Source organism: Pocillopora damicornis, chromosome 4, assembly GCF_964200805.1.
Source record: "Pocillopora damicornis chromosome 4, jaPocDami1.2, whole genome shotgun sequence".
Taxonomy (NCBI): Eukaryota; Metazoa; Cnidaria; class Anthozoa; order Scleractinia; family Pocilloporidae; genus Pocillopora; species Pocillopora damicornis.
This window is the reverse complement of record NC_142673.1, coordinates 16,985,558-16,997,974: the sequence shown is the minus strand read 5'-3', so window position 1 is coordinate 16,997,974 and position 12,417 is coordinate 16,985,558. Positions and strand designations below refer to the sequence as shown.

Here is a 12,417-nt window from a genome sequence, read left to right as displayed (position 1 = left end):
TATTAAAAAAAAAAAGAGCAAGGTTTTTACTACAAGCAGGGCGTTGTGGTTCATTTTACTTTAGCTCTATTCGAGACTGATACTCTCGATATCACATCTGGCGACGAGGATGTAAAAAATTCATGAATCCCACAGTCAATATTCACATCAACACTGGTTTTCATTGAGGAGTTCGCTGTGTAAATTTTTCTTGAAAGCACGTGCTGTTTGCGACGCGCTCAACTCTGTGAGACCTCATGGCGGTTTCGCTACCAAGTTTTCCACCGTTCGACGTCCATGCCGATGGCAGTGCAGGTCCACGATGGAAAAGATGGCTAGGACGCTTAGAACGAATGCTTATCGGAATGAACATCACAGCTGCGAAAAGGAAACGGGCTTTGTTGCTGCATTATGCCGGCACCGACGTAGACGAAATATTCGACACCTTACCAAACACTGGCGAAGACGGCGACTATGACACGGCGGTCGCGAAACTTAACGAGTATTTCTCCCCACAAGTCAACACCACATATGAAGTATATAATTTTCGCCAGACGAAGCAGAAAGAGGGTGAGTCGCTTGATAGTTTTCACACCAGGCTTCGCCAACTCGCGAAAACCTGCGAATTCAGCGATGTTGACAAAGAAATTAAAGAACATATTATTCTGACGTGCAGTTCCAGCTCGCTCAGACGCCGAGCGCTACGCGAAAACCCAACGTTAGAAGGTTTATTGAATCTAGGAAGAGCATTAGAACTCAGTGAAAAACAAGCGAAAGACGTAGAAGATACCGGAGGCGAATTCCAAGCCGTCAACAAAATCAAACGAAAAGAAGAGAATCGGCAAAGCCGCCCACGTGACCGGCGTGACACACAATCACGAAATCGTCGTTTTGGAAACAAGCAAGGCAAATATCCCAGAAAATGTGGCAAATGTGGCGGGTACGCACCTCACAAAAATCCATGTCCTGCGCAAGGAAAAGTCTGTAAAGCCTGCGGGAAAATTGGCCATTTTGCTCATGTTTGTCGTTCAAAACCTCGTACCGTGGCCTCCGTGGAAACTGGTCAAACCTCTGATGAAGAATATGAGTACGCTTACACTGTCGACCATCAAGAAAACAAGAAGCCACCCATATGTCAGCTACAAATCAATGGAAGAAACGTGAACATGATGATCGACTCGGGTGCATCTGTTAATCTTCTTGATGAAATAACCTTTCAAAGAATTAACAGTCACGGCAGTGAAAGCCTGCAGCCTGTTCACACCAAGATTTATTCATATGGATCTAAAGTCCCTCTTCCTACCCTGGGAATCCTCACTGCAACCGTGAAATCCAGTAACGCGAGCACCTCCGCTCAGCTGACTGTTGTTAAAGGAGAAAACGGAAATCTTCTCAGCTATCACACTGCAAAGAAACTAGGTCTGATTGCGGTTTCTATTAATACTGCCACCGTCACTGAAAGAAACAAAGACGACCCGGAGTCTCTAAAAGAAGAGTTCAAATCACTGTTTGGAGGCATAGGGAAAGTACCAAACAAACAAGTGAAGTTACACATTGACCCCGATGTTACACCCCGACAGCAACCCCACAGACGAATTCCATTTCATGTTAGAGACGATGTCGAAAAAGAGCTTGAGAGACTTGAGAAACTCGACATCATCGAGAAAGTTGAAGGGCCCACACCTTGGATCAGTCCAATTGTTGTCGTCCCCAAGAAATCCGGAGAAGTTCGAATCTGTGTTGATATGCGTGAGGCAAACCAAGCAATTAAGCGGGAAAAGCATCTCATGCCAACCATTGATGACCTTGTTGCTGATTTGAATGGTGCAACGCTTTTCAGTACATTAGATCTGTCCTCAGGATACCACCAGCTTGAGTTATCACCTGAAAGTCGTTATGTCACAACCTTCAGTACACATGCTGGCCTAAGAAGATACAAACGTTTGCCTTTTGGAATTAATGCAGCGTCCGAAATTTTCCAGGAAAAGATCAGGGAACTCCTTTCTGGCCTCCCAGGATGTAAAAACATCTCAGATGACATCATAGTATTTGGAAAAGACCAGGAAGAACACAACAAGAATCTCCGTGGTGTTCTCCAGAGGCTTAAAGAAAATAACCTCCGTCTCAACAAAGACAAGTGTGCGTTTTCCAAAACTGAAATCAAGTTCTATGGTCACATTTTCAGCTCTGTCGGTGTTAGACCTGATCCAAAGAAAGTTAAAGCAATCCATGAGGCACAACCTCCTCGGAACCATAGTGAACTGAAGTCTTTTCTTGGTATGGCACAGTACGTCTCCCGATTCATACCAGACTATGCCACAATCACGACCCCTTTGCGCCTGCTGACCAGACAGGACACCCCTTGGAAATGGGAGCAAGAAGAACAAAAGGCATTGGACAAGCTGAAAGAAGCCCTCGCTGGGGATCAAGTTATGTCCTACTTTGATCCAAGAAAGAAGACCGAAATCATTGTCGATGCGAGTCCAACTGGTCTTGGTGGACTGTTAGTACAAGAAGGCAAAATTCTTAGTTATGCAAGCCGTGCTTTGAGTGATGTGGAAAGTCGCTATTCCCAAACAGAGAGAGAGATGCTTGCCGTAGTATGGGGAGTTGAACATTTTCATCTGTATGTTTATGGTGCCCAGTTTTCTGTTGTTACTGATCATAAACCTCTCATAGGCATCTTTAAGAACCACAAGCAAACTTCCCCAAGAATGGACAGGTGGAAACTTCGACTCATGCCCTACGACTGTCAGCTGATCTATCGGCCTGGAAGAGATGCCGAAAACCCTGCTGATTACATGAGCCGACATCCGTGTCCCACAGCACCAGAAGAACAAAATTTGGCTGAAGATTATGCCAACTATGTATGCTCTAATGCTGTACCAAGAACAATGACGCTCGAAGAAATAAAACAAGAAACCAGAAATGATGCAGAAATGCAAGCTGTCGTCAAGGCTGTGGAAACTGGCCAATGGAATGTTCCAGACGTACAGAAATACAAGAAGCTCAAGGAAGAATTATCAGTGTTCAATGGACTAGTATTAAGAAGAAACAGAATTGTGATACCATTTACTCTCAGAAGTAAAGCAGTAGACCTGGCACATGGTGGTCACCAGGGTATTGTCAAAACAAAGCAACTCATCCGAGACAAAGTGTGGTTCCCCGGAATCGACAACCTAACAGAAGAGAAGGTCAAAAGCTGTCTTTCATGTCAAGCTGCATCGACCAAGTCACCACCGATTGAACCCCTTCGAATGACGTCACTCCCTAGCGGACCTTGGAGAGAAGTCGCAGTGGATTTTGCTGGACCGTTCCCCTCTGGTGATTACATCATGGTAGTAACAGATGAATTCAGCCGTTTTCCGGAAGTAGAAATACTTACCTCAACATCAGCAAAAGTTGTGATCCCTAAACTTGATGCAATATTCTCAAGACAAGGTATTCCTGATGTCCTGAAAAGTGACAATGGTCCACCGTTTAATGGTCATGAATTTAAGAACTTTTCTGACTACTTAGGATTCAAGCATAGAAGGATAACCCCGTATTGGCCAAGAGCAAATGGAGAAGCAGAACGACTGGTTCAGACCCTCCAAAAGTCTATCAGAATTGCTCACCTAGAAGGCAAAAATTGGAAGCAAGAGTTGTACAAGTTCTTACGGCAATATCGTGCAACACCCCACTCCACCATCAATGTATCTCCAAGTGAAGCCTTAAACAATAGAAAACTCAAGACCACAATACCAGAGTCACCAATCACCCAACACAAGCTGCCGCGATATACACTTCAAGATCCATCCGCTAGCATCGCCCAGAGAGATGCTCTGCAAAAGCAGAAAATGAAGGTCTATGGTGACCTCAAAGCGCATGCTCAAGAACGAGAGATTAAGCCAGGAGAAGTTGTACTCATTAGACAACCCAAACAGAACAAGCTCAGCACTCCATACAATCCAAAACCATTCATCGTCGAGGAACAGAAAGGTACCATGGTCACAGCGAGTGATGGTTCACACACTGTTACGAGGAATTCATCGCAGTTCAAAGTTATTCCCAAACATCTTGCACCCTGCCAAGAGAATGGTGGAAGGAAAGATGAAGAAAAGACACAATGTCCATCCGAAATGAAAGCTGACGCCTTGCCGAGACGATCGAAACGACAGATCAAACCTCCTGTCAGGTTTTCAGACTATGTACAAATCGTCTACGAGAAATAGGCTGGAAAAGGAACTTTTCTGATTCTCTGAGAACGTTGACATTATATGAAGTGTTTGAAGGAAAAGAGATCTCAGTTTAAATTTAGTTTGAATGTTGATTATTTGATTACAAAACGATGTACATTGTTTTGTTTAGAATTTTAGGACGTTTATCACTTAAAATACAGTTAGTCACCTTGTGTTCTTTTCATCCGAAAAAAAGGGAGGGATGTAATGTCGTAAGTCAATCATGTTGGATCACGTGACTAGAGAGGGGGAGTTTGATTATTAAAAAAAAAAGAGCAAGGTTTTTACTACAAGCAGGGCGTTGTGGTTCATTTTACTTTAGCTCTATTCGAGACTGATACTCTCGATATCACAGGCACATCGATTTTGGGATTACTTAAGCCCTTGAAAGAACATCCTCACAGACCGCGTAAAATGGCAGCGAAAAACGGGTGATATTTCACGCGAAAAAAATGTACCTGGTACCACATATTTTAGATTTTCAATAACATATTCGTGAAATATTGCTATTTTCCATTCACTGTGGAAAGTGTGATGCTCGGAATCGCATTGCTTCCCTTCGAAAATGGCAGAAGTGTTTGTGACTTGAGCGAGCAAAATGATGCAAAGTGTGTAAACAAACAACAAGGTAATTTAATCATATCGAGTTGTTAAATCTCCAAATTGAATCCGGCCTCTGCTGTGTCGGTTTGTAGCTCGGAAAATGTAAAGTGACAAGTAAATTATTCCGCAGGATATTTAAAAAGGTTCTACAAAATATTTTTTGGCTAAAAATCTGCAAGTGAAGTACATATTACATTAGCACCAACTCACATTAAAGTAATGCAAAAGATACATAATTTCGAGAGAAGCTACTTAGTAGATTAGTACTTGATTCCATGCTGATAAATTAGATTTTTTTATCTTTTACTTTGAGAACTCATTTTCTGTAGGTTTAAATACATGGAAAGGCGACTTTTGACCTTCAAAGTAATTAAATGCAAGGCGACAGTTCTTGTTATCCTAGTGATTATCAATGTCACGCAACATAACGCCATTGGAAACGTGTCGGGGGTGCTGAAACATACCCGCGTAGAAACCGCAAATGAAATAATTATGTCGTTAAATTATAGAAAGAAATCCCGCATTTCAAAATGAGCGGAAAGAAATGTAGGTTGAATACTCTCACGTCTGTCAGTTTGCATGTGTCAGCTACCAGATGAGTAAACTTCATTACCGATGTGAAGACCAGAAAAGGAAAGTGAGGGTCAATATTGGCATGATTAACAGAAAAACAGAACAAAAGGAAAGAACTTCTAATTACTCTACGAGCTTTAAAAATGAGATAACTAGTAACTGACGATTAGGAACGAGTCACCGTTAATTCGTTTCTTCCTCACTTTTCTATTCTGCTAAACTAAAGAGAAAGTCAGCATCACGATGACTTTTGGCAAGTACATTTGCTGACAATCTCTTTCAGTAGAGCCAAGTACAGGGCCTTTTTACGCATGGGCTTTGATGGTATATCGAGGCCAAGGTCTTCACACATGTGCTGCAGCATGGGAAGCTTCAAGATCTTCAAATAGTCATTTAGCGCCATTTCACAAAGATCGTACTGATCGTAGATCAGGGGATGGTCAAGTTGTATTGACGCGACAGTCTCCTTTGCTTCGCTAAAATTACTCTCCTCTTGAGCTGCTCGGATATCAGCCTCATCAGGATCTCTCTGGCGAACTAAGGCACTCTGTCTTGAGAAGAAGTTGTGTTTGCATTGCTGCTGCAGGTCAGAATCTTCGGTGTCACTCAGAGCAAATACACTGCAATGACTTGCAACGGGAGAAGAAGAGCTCACGTGAACCTGAGTGAAAATAGGAAACACAGCTTGACACAAAGCATGGATTACCATGTTACTGCAACATTAACGACATAAAATATATGCAATATGTATGCTTCATGTTATCTAAATCGAATAACCTCAATAATCTGAGAAGATAAAATCTATTACAAGCATAATTTATACTGATAAAAAACAAATACCAAGAGCAAAAACCGACGTATATTTCCCAGTCAGGGTGGACCTGTCATCGGAACGGTTTTTTCGTGCCATACTTCCATCCATTTGTGAAATAAGATCACCCTGCTTGAAAAACATAATCCAATTTTCTTGACACTTTCGGTTGCTTACCTTGAAATCACCCTTCAGGTAGAATTTGGCCACCTTTAATGATTTCACGTATCGCACTTGCCACTCCTTTCCACGACCAAGCTCCCACAATTGAAGAACCAAGCCTTCTAGTTCATCGAACGCACGCGCCCCGTCTGCTGCAAAATAGTCAAGGCCTTGGAGAGACTTTCTGGTCGAGGCCTTGCATTCATTTAGAACACGCAGCATCGTCCGCTCGCTGAACGCCTCAAATCCAGTCTCTTTGCAGTACTGGGTATACTGACGCACTATCCTTTGCGGTATCATGGTGCGAATAACATTGGGTACTTCCACCAGTTGTCCAGAGGAGAGCTTCAGTGTTTTTTGTCCAAATAGCAGATCTTGCACCAAATGGGGGCTTGTTATATAAGATAAAAAGTGATCCAGTTGTCTTGGGTCGACTCTTATCTTTGATGAAGGCTGGGGGGTCACTGAAGCGCCGCTTCCGTGCTGAAGACGATGCAGATTAGCTATGGTAAAACGATATCTACTTAAGCCAGGTATGAATCTCGAGATATCATTATAATTGGAAACACCACTCATCATCGAAAGAATTTGCCGTCTTGTGTCCCACCCATGGGCTTTGTCGTATGCCTCAGCTAAGACCTGGAGGTAGCATTTGGAAGTTTCGGAGAGTTCGTCCAGCCCGAGTGCTTCGTTCATGGCAGGATAAGAGACGACTGCTTGCCAAAGAGAACCTGCACAACTGGGTGTTAGGTCGTGGAGCACAGAAGAAAAAATATCTGCGGTTTATCTAGTATACCGAAGCTTAGTGCTGTCACTGGCCTTTTCCCACTCAACCCAAGGTTGAGAGACAGGTTCAATGTTTTTGGACACCAGATACTCGTTCAACTTTTCACGGGAATTTGGCTTTGAGGTGATGCTCTCTTCACTCGTTGAGGAGACGAGGCTTGCAGTATCGGGACTGAGAAACGTCTCGTCATCCTTCAACCCCTGGGATGATATTTCCAGAAACATCAAGTCCGTCTCTAGACCATCAGAAGATAACTCACTGCCAGCACTTGATTCCTCTCCTGGACGGTCTGTTTCCATCTCATGAACCTACGAAAAGGTTTGCTCTATAAGCATCAAATCTCTAAAACCGATTTCTTTGTATATGTTTGTAGGGAATCAGTTTCGGGTAATAAAAAATCTCAGCAGCACCAGGTGCTGTTGCGGGACATCCAGAAAACAAACAAATGTGGGACAGGAATTAGCCTACCAAAATGCGGCATAGCACCGCTCCCCTTCCCCACCCCTCAAATAAAAGTGACCAAAAAGCAGTGAGTTTTACTGTTCAACGAAGGAGCCTTGTCCCAGATTAACAACTGTGTTTGTCACGCTGTGTTTGTGTTTGTCACGTGTTTTTTCTTCCTCGATTTTTTTCCAATTTCTATGCTCTTCTAAAAATGACTCTCTTCCTTTTAAAAACAAGATTGAGATCATCAATTCATATTTGAAGCTTACCATTGTCTGTTGTTCAGGTATCTGCACCACTCGAGGCTCTTTAGGGGTAGACACAGTACTTGCTCCAGCGCCCTCCGCCGGCGTCTGTTCATCTGCAACTTGCCTGCAGATAAACTCGTCGCATCGCCTACAAATTGCTTTTATTAAAAAAAAAAGCAAAGTAAATAACTCATATCAATTACTATTTCTAGGTATAAAGTAATCAATCTGTCATCAATCAATGGATTATCAGCTACTCAGACGAGAAAAAAACGTTGGCAATATAAATTGCAAAGTTTCCTCACAAATATAAAATTTGCTAGCTTGAGAAAGTTGAAACTTATAGTGCTTTTTTTGTGTGTAAGGTATTACAAATAAGCGTGAGAAAAAGCAATTTCATGAGAACATTTATCAACAGAAGCAATTCAACTTACGCGACCCAACTGGAACTAAGGTGTTGGTGTTGCAAAAAATATACATCGATTTTCGGCTATCCACACGGTTGCTTCCTTTGGCACTTGAGGACTTATGTGTCGCTAGATCCTTGGGAATTGCACAAAGGGTTTTCCTAGTCCTCCAACGTATGCCAAAGTCTGCCCTATGGCGTGGGCAAATAGTCAGGGTAAGATGTTTTTGCTCAAATGAGAAAACACCTGTAAAAAATATAACACCAATTAAATCTGTTGCAGCACTCATTCATAAGCACAATAAAGTTACCTGAAAACACACAAAATCAATATTTACCGGCTCTGGCTAATAGCAGCTTCATTTCAGTTCTAGAACCTTCATCTGCACTCAGTCCAAGACTCGATAGATGTCCAGTTACATCTTTCGTGCAGTCCTCGAGTGTAATGCATTCCACCTGACCAGAATAATCAGGAGATCGCCCGCAAGGGGTCACCTTACCAACTAGCGTTATATAGCTACAGAGAGCCATAAAATGACAAGAAATAATAACTTCTGATGAGAGCACGTATGAAAGCGCAAGACTCGTCCGTGAAATAACTTTCCTTAGATCTGTTACGAAATTTCAACCATTTGCGCAAGAGCTTCGTAGGCAGTGATGACGTGACAGGCTTTACCACGAGAGAAAATTGTGTTTGAATTACAGCATCTTGGTCAAGATGGTGCGAGATGTTGGAAACTCAATGAAAACACATCTGAGATTGAAGTATAATAGTGTTATCGTGTAGTTATCAGACCTTGAGTAAAGTTTTTGTTTTCAGTCTTTGGTATATTTCATGATGACAGCCCATTTAGGGTCTCATGTGGTGCGGCCAGCGTTTGTTGGGACCGGATGTCGGTTAATTATGATAAATAGGAACAATTCGCGTTAATACACTGAACTGCTTGTAAAGAATGCTGTTCTCCTTCTGTATTCGCTGGAATTCTTGATTTATATATACATATATATCTAAAACAAGCTAAAACAAAGCCCTTGCAGCTGAAATGTTTAAAAGTCATTCAACAGACTGACAATTGTCACAATTTTCGTAATCGTAGTACTTGTAATGGTGATCGATGAAACGACTGTAAGAACATTTTCGACGGTGATTTTATTTTCTCTCAGCTCTCACACAACTCTGAATGTACGACTTCACTATAACTCAATATTTTGTGGAATATAAGTCAAACATTTCCAGAATTAAAGTTTGTTTTTAAACCTTTTTCCACCAGGGAAGGAATGGTAAGATTAGCGTTTGTTTACACAACACACATCATTTTGCTCGCTCTGGACACAAACATTTGTGGTATTTTCGAAGGGAAGCGGTCTGATTCAAAGCATCAAAGTTTACTCAGGAAATAAATAGTATCATTATATTACGAATATCAAGTTAAAAATTTGAAAAATGAGGTACCAGGTACACTTTTATCGCGTTAAATTTAACCTATTTTTTGCTCTAATATTAAGCGCTCTTTGAGGGTGTTGCTAAGAAGACTTAAAAATTCTCAGTATCAATGTGTACAGAAAAATTAACATAGTGAAAATGGATGGGAAGGCTTTTTCTTATATCGTGTGAAGTTTGGTGTTAATTGAATTCTTTTTAAGCCTTCAACGGAGCTTGGTTTTTGCAGTGAATTTTGGACAATTTGATAGGCGGAAAACCGCACTTAAACCGCGTTTTCAAATTTTCGCCAATTTCTAAAAATTTAATAATCGTCGGAACTTTTAAACTTGATTTTTGAAAATAGTTTACCAAAGGGTATCGTTGGGCAAAATATGAGCAATTCACCAAAATGGTCGTTGACGGACGATTCTCGATCCTAACAGGCAGCCATTCTTAAAACGGATGTTCAATTTTATACAGTTAAATGAATTAATCTAATTTTTACTTCAAGGATATAACACTGAAAAGAGAAGGAAAACACATTAATTGCGGTATAAACATTTCTAATCTACTCCTTATGAAAAAGTCTTCAATTTATTTCTTCCACTTATCTCTCAACTCAGTGCCTTGATAAGTAAAAGAAATGACACCAAACTGTAAATCTGTATTCATTTGCATTTCAAATTACCTTTTATTTATACAATGCAGCTTTAACATCATTTCTTACAGTGGATTGTGTGATCCGTTAGAAATTAAAGCTTCTTCTCTGTCCTCTCACTTAGTGCATGCATTAAACTGTGCCAGTTTCTATTCATAAATAACCTGTCTTTGTTCAATAGGGCGGCCTGGAAATGTAAGGAGTTTTTAAAACGGACTCGCTGAGCTATTGTTTAGTTCATAGAAAAATTTGTTTCGCTACGTTTCGTTGCCGTGGTCGTCGTGGTTCTCTTTAAGTCCCTAATAGCAACCTCAGAATGAAAAAAACAATTCGGTTTCAAAACTTGTGAAAGAAATAAGAAGCGAAAGATTGCAGATACGATAAGTAGCACTAGGCAACATAACATCGCAACAAGAAATATCATTTCTAGTCAGTTCTACCGGAGTGAGAATTTTCGATCAGTAAGGGGAGCGAAGCCATCGAGATTTGCTGTGCCGGAGACACAAGACTATTGCCAGACTTGAGCACATCCTGAGAATTTTATCAGGTTTACTGTTTACTTTATCTTTGTAAAAAGTATTGTCACTAAGAAACCTAACACCCTGCATGAACTTAAAGCAAATCTTATGATACTGAACGCAAGGACACTCACGTGTATATAAAATCTTGTAACGGCAATTGTTTAGCTAGCCATAATATAGTGCATGTACTTAACCTAAGTTCCTCAGAAGTACACAAATGCAACTAGGTTTGTGTTTCTGTTTAAACCGAACCTTTAAAACAAGGGTCCCCAATGGGTTTTTCGGGATCCGTGATTTTCCCTTATTTAAAGGCTGGGATCTGGGAATTTAAAGCAAGAGGGGAGCGAGATGCTAGATTGCTTTCATGAACGGGACTAGGGAATCGGCGATTTTGAGGAGCGGGATTCGGGAAATAATCACTTAAACGAACCGAAAACCGGGATGTCCGTTGACGAGAATTTATGAACAAATTGATCTTCTCAGTCCACGAAAAGCACCAGACGAACAGGCTCTCTAACATTCAGGAGGCGGTCGGGCTGTTACCGTAATTTTCGGCCGTTTACCTGCGGGTAATCTGTTGATTTTGCATTAAACGCGCGCCACTGCGGGTAATAGGGAGGTGCGGGATATGTGACAATTTTAAAATCTACTGGTAGTTGAATTGAAAAAAAAAATTACCACCAACATGCGTTTCCGCTTCTCAAATGAATTTTATCGTATTAAGAGTGCCGCAAAGCGGCACGAAAACATGATGCCGACTTGAGTATATTTCATGCATAATTAGTTACGTGAAGAACAAATTGCTATCGGCACGCGTAAAAACAAAACCTTGATGGTGACAAAAATAATCCAAAGATATCCGGCACATCAGTAACAAATAGAGAGAATTTTCCCGTTTTAAGGGACTTGTTAGGCCCAGTAGAACCGGAGATATCGATTTTTTTTAAAAATCGCCGACAATACTTTATAATTCAAGTTTTAACACTCACCCAACACTCTTTCAACAAATCAACAGGGCGCTGAACGATCGCTCGCACAAAATGTGGCCACAAATTCGCATTCTGTCAAGTATGAAACGTTGAGATTTGGGTATGGGCGACTAGTGTTTTTACTGTATAATTTTATCAATAAAGTACAGTCTAATATTGACACAGAGTTGTGCACGCGTCTGAATTTCTTTGACCTTTGACATAGACGCTTTCAAGTTTTCGAAAGTGAAACCAGACAACTTTTAAAAGACCGAAATGTATCACCTTAATGTCACGTTTTCGCCACCAAAAAGTTGAAGAACATAACGTGCGGGTTATCCACCAGTGCGGGTAATCTGTTGACTTTTTTTTTTCGCCGTATGCAATAATCAACCGTAAAATTAGGGTAAGCAACTCTCTCGAGTTCGTTTTCAAGCGGTTCTCTTTTATCCTTTTTGGAATTTAGCTCACCTTCTTCCTTATAATTTTCATATTTCAGTTTACGATAAGTACTTGGTTACCTTGATTACGTTAAATAAAACGATTCAAGGCTTGTGCGCAAAACATATCTTCGCTTCAGTGTGTCTTTATTGGTGAAACTCAGTTGTCGTCCA

The 12,417-nt window shown here is 41.1% G+C and overlaps 2 protein-coding genes across 2 annotated transcripts; both read right to left on the bottom strand.

Annotated features, from left to right (window-relative positions):
* Nucleotides 1-4,874: 4,874 nt before the first annotated feature.
* Nucleotides 4,875-7,375, bottom strand: LOC149047031 (uncharacterized). The gene is made up of 2 exons (XM_089202668.1): nucleotides 6,364-7,375; nucleotides 4,875-6,036 (listed from the first exon to the last, which is right to left on the bottom strand). The coding sequence occupies exons 1-2, from the start codon at nucleotides 7,042-7,044 to the stop codon at nucleotides 5,614-5,616; spliced, it is 1,104 nt and encodes a 367-aa protein (XP_089058794.1). The 5' UTR covers nucleotides 7,045-7,375; the 3' UTR covers nucleotides 4,875-5,613.
* On the bottom strand, nucleotides 7,132-8,609 carry LOC149047030 (uncharacterized). The gene is made up of 3 exons (XM_089204216.1): nucleotides 8,262-8,609; nucleotides 7,849-7,985; nucleotides 7,132-7,443 (listed from the first exon to the last, which is right to left on the bottom strand). The coding sequence occupies exons 1-3, from the start codon at nucleotides 8,521-8,523 to the stop codon at nucleotides 7,132-7,134; spliced, it is 711 nt and encodes a 236-aa protein (XP_089060342.1). The 5' UTR covers nucleotides 8,524-8,609.
* Between the last annotated feature and the right edge of the window lie 3,808 nt (nucleotides 8,610-12,417).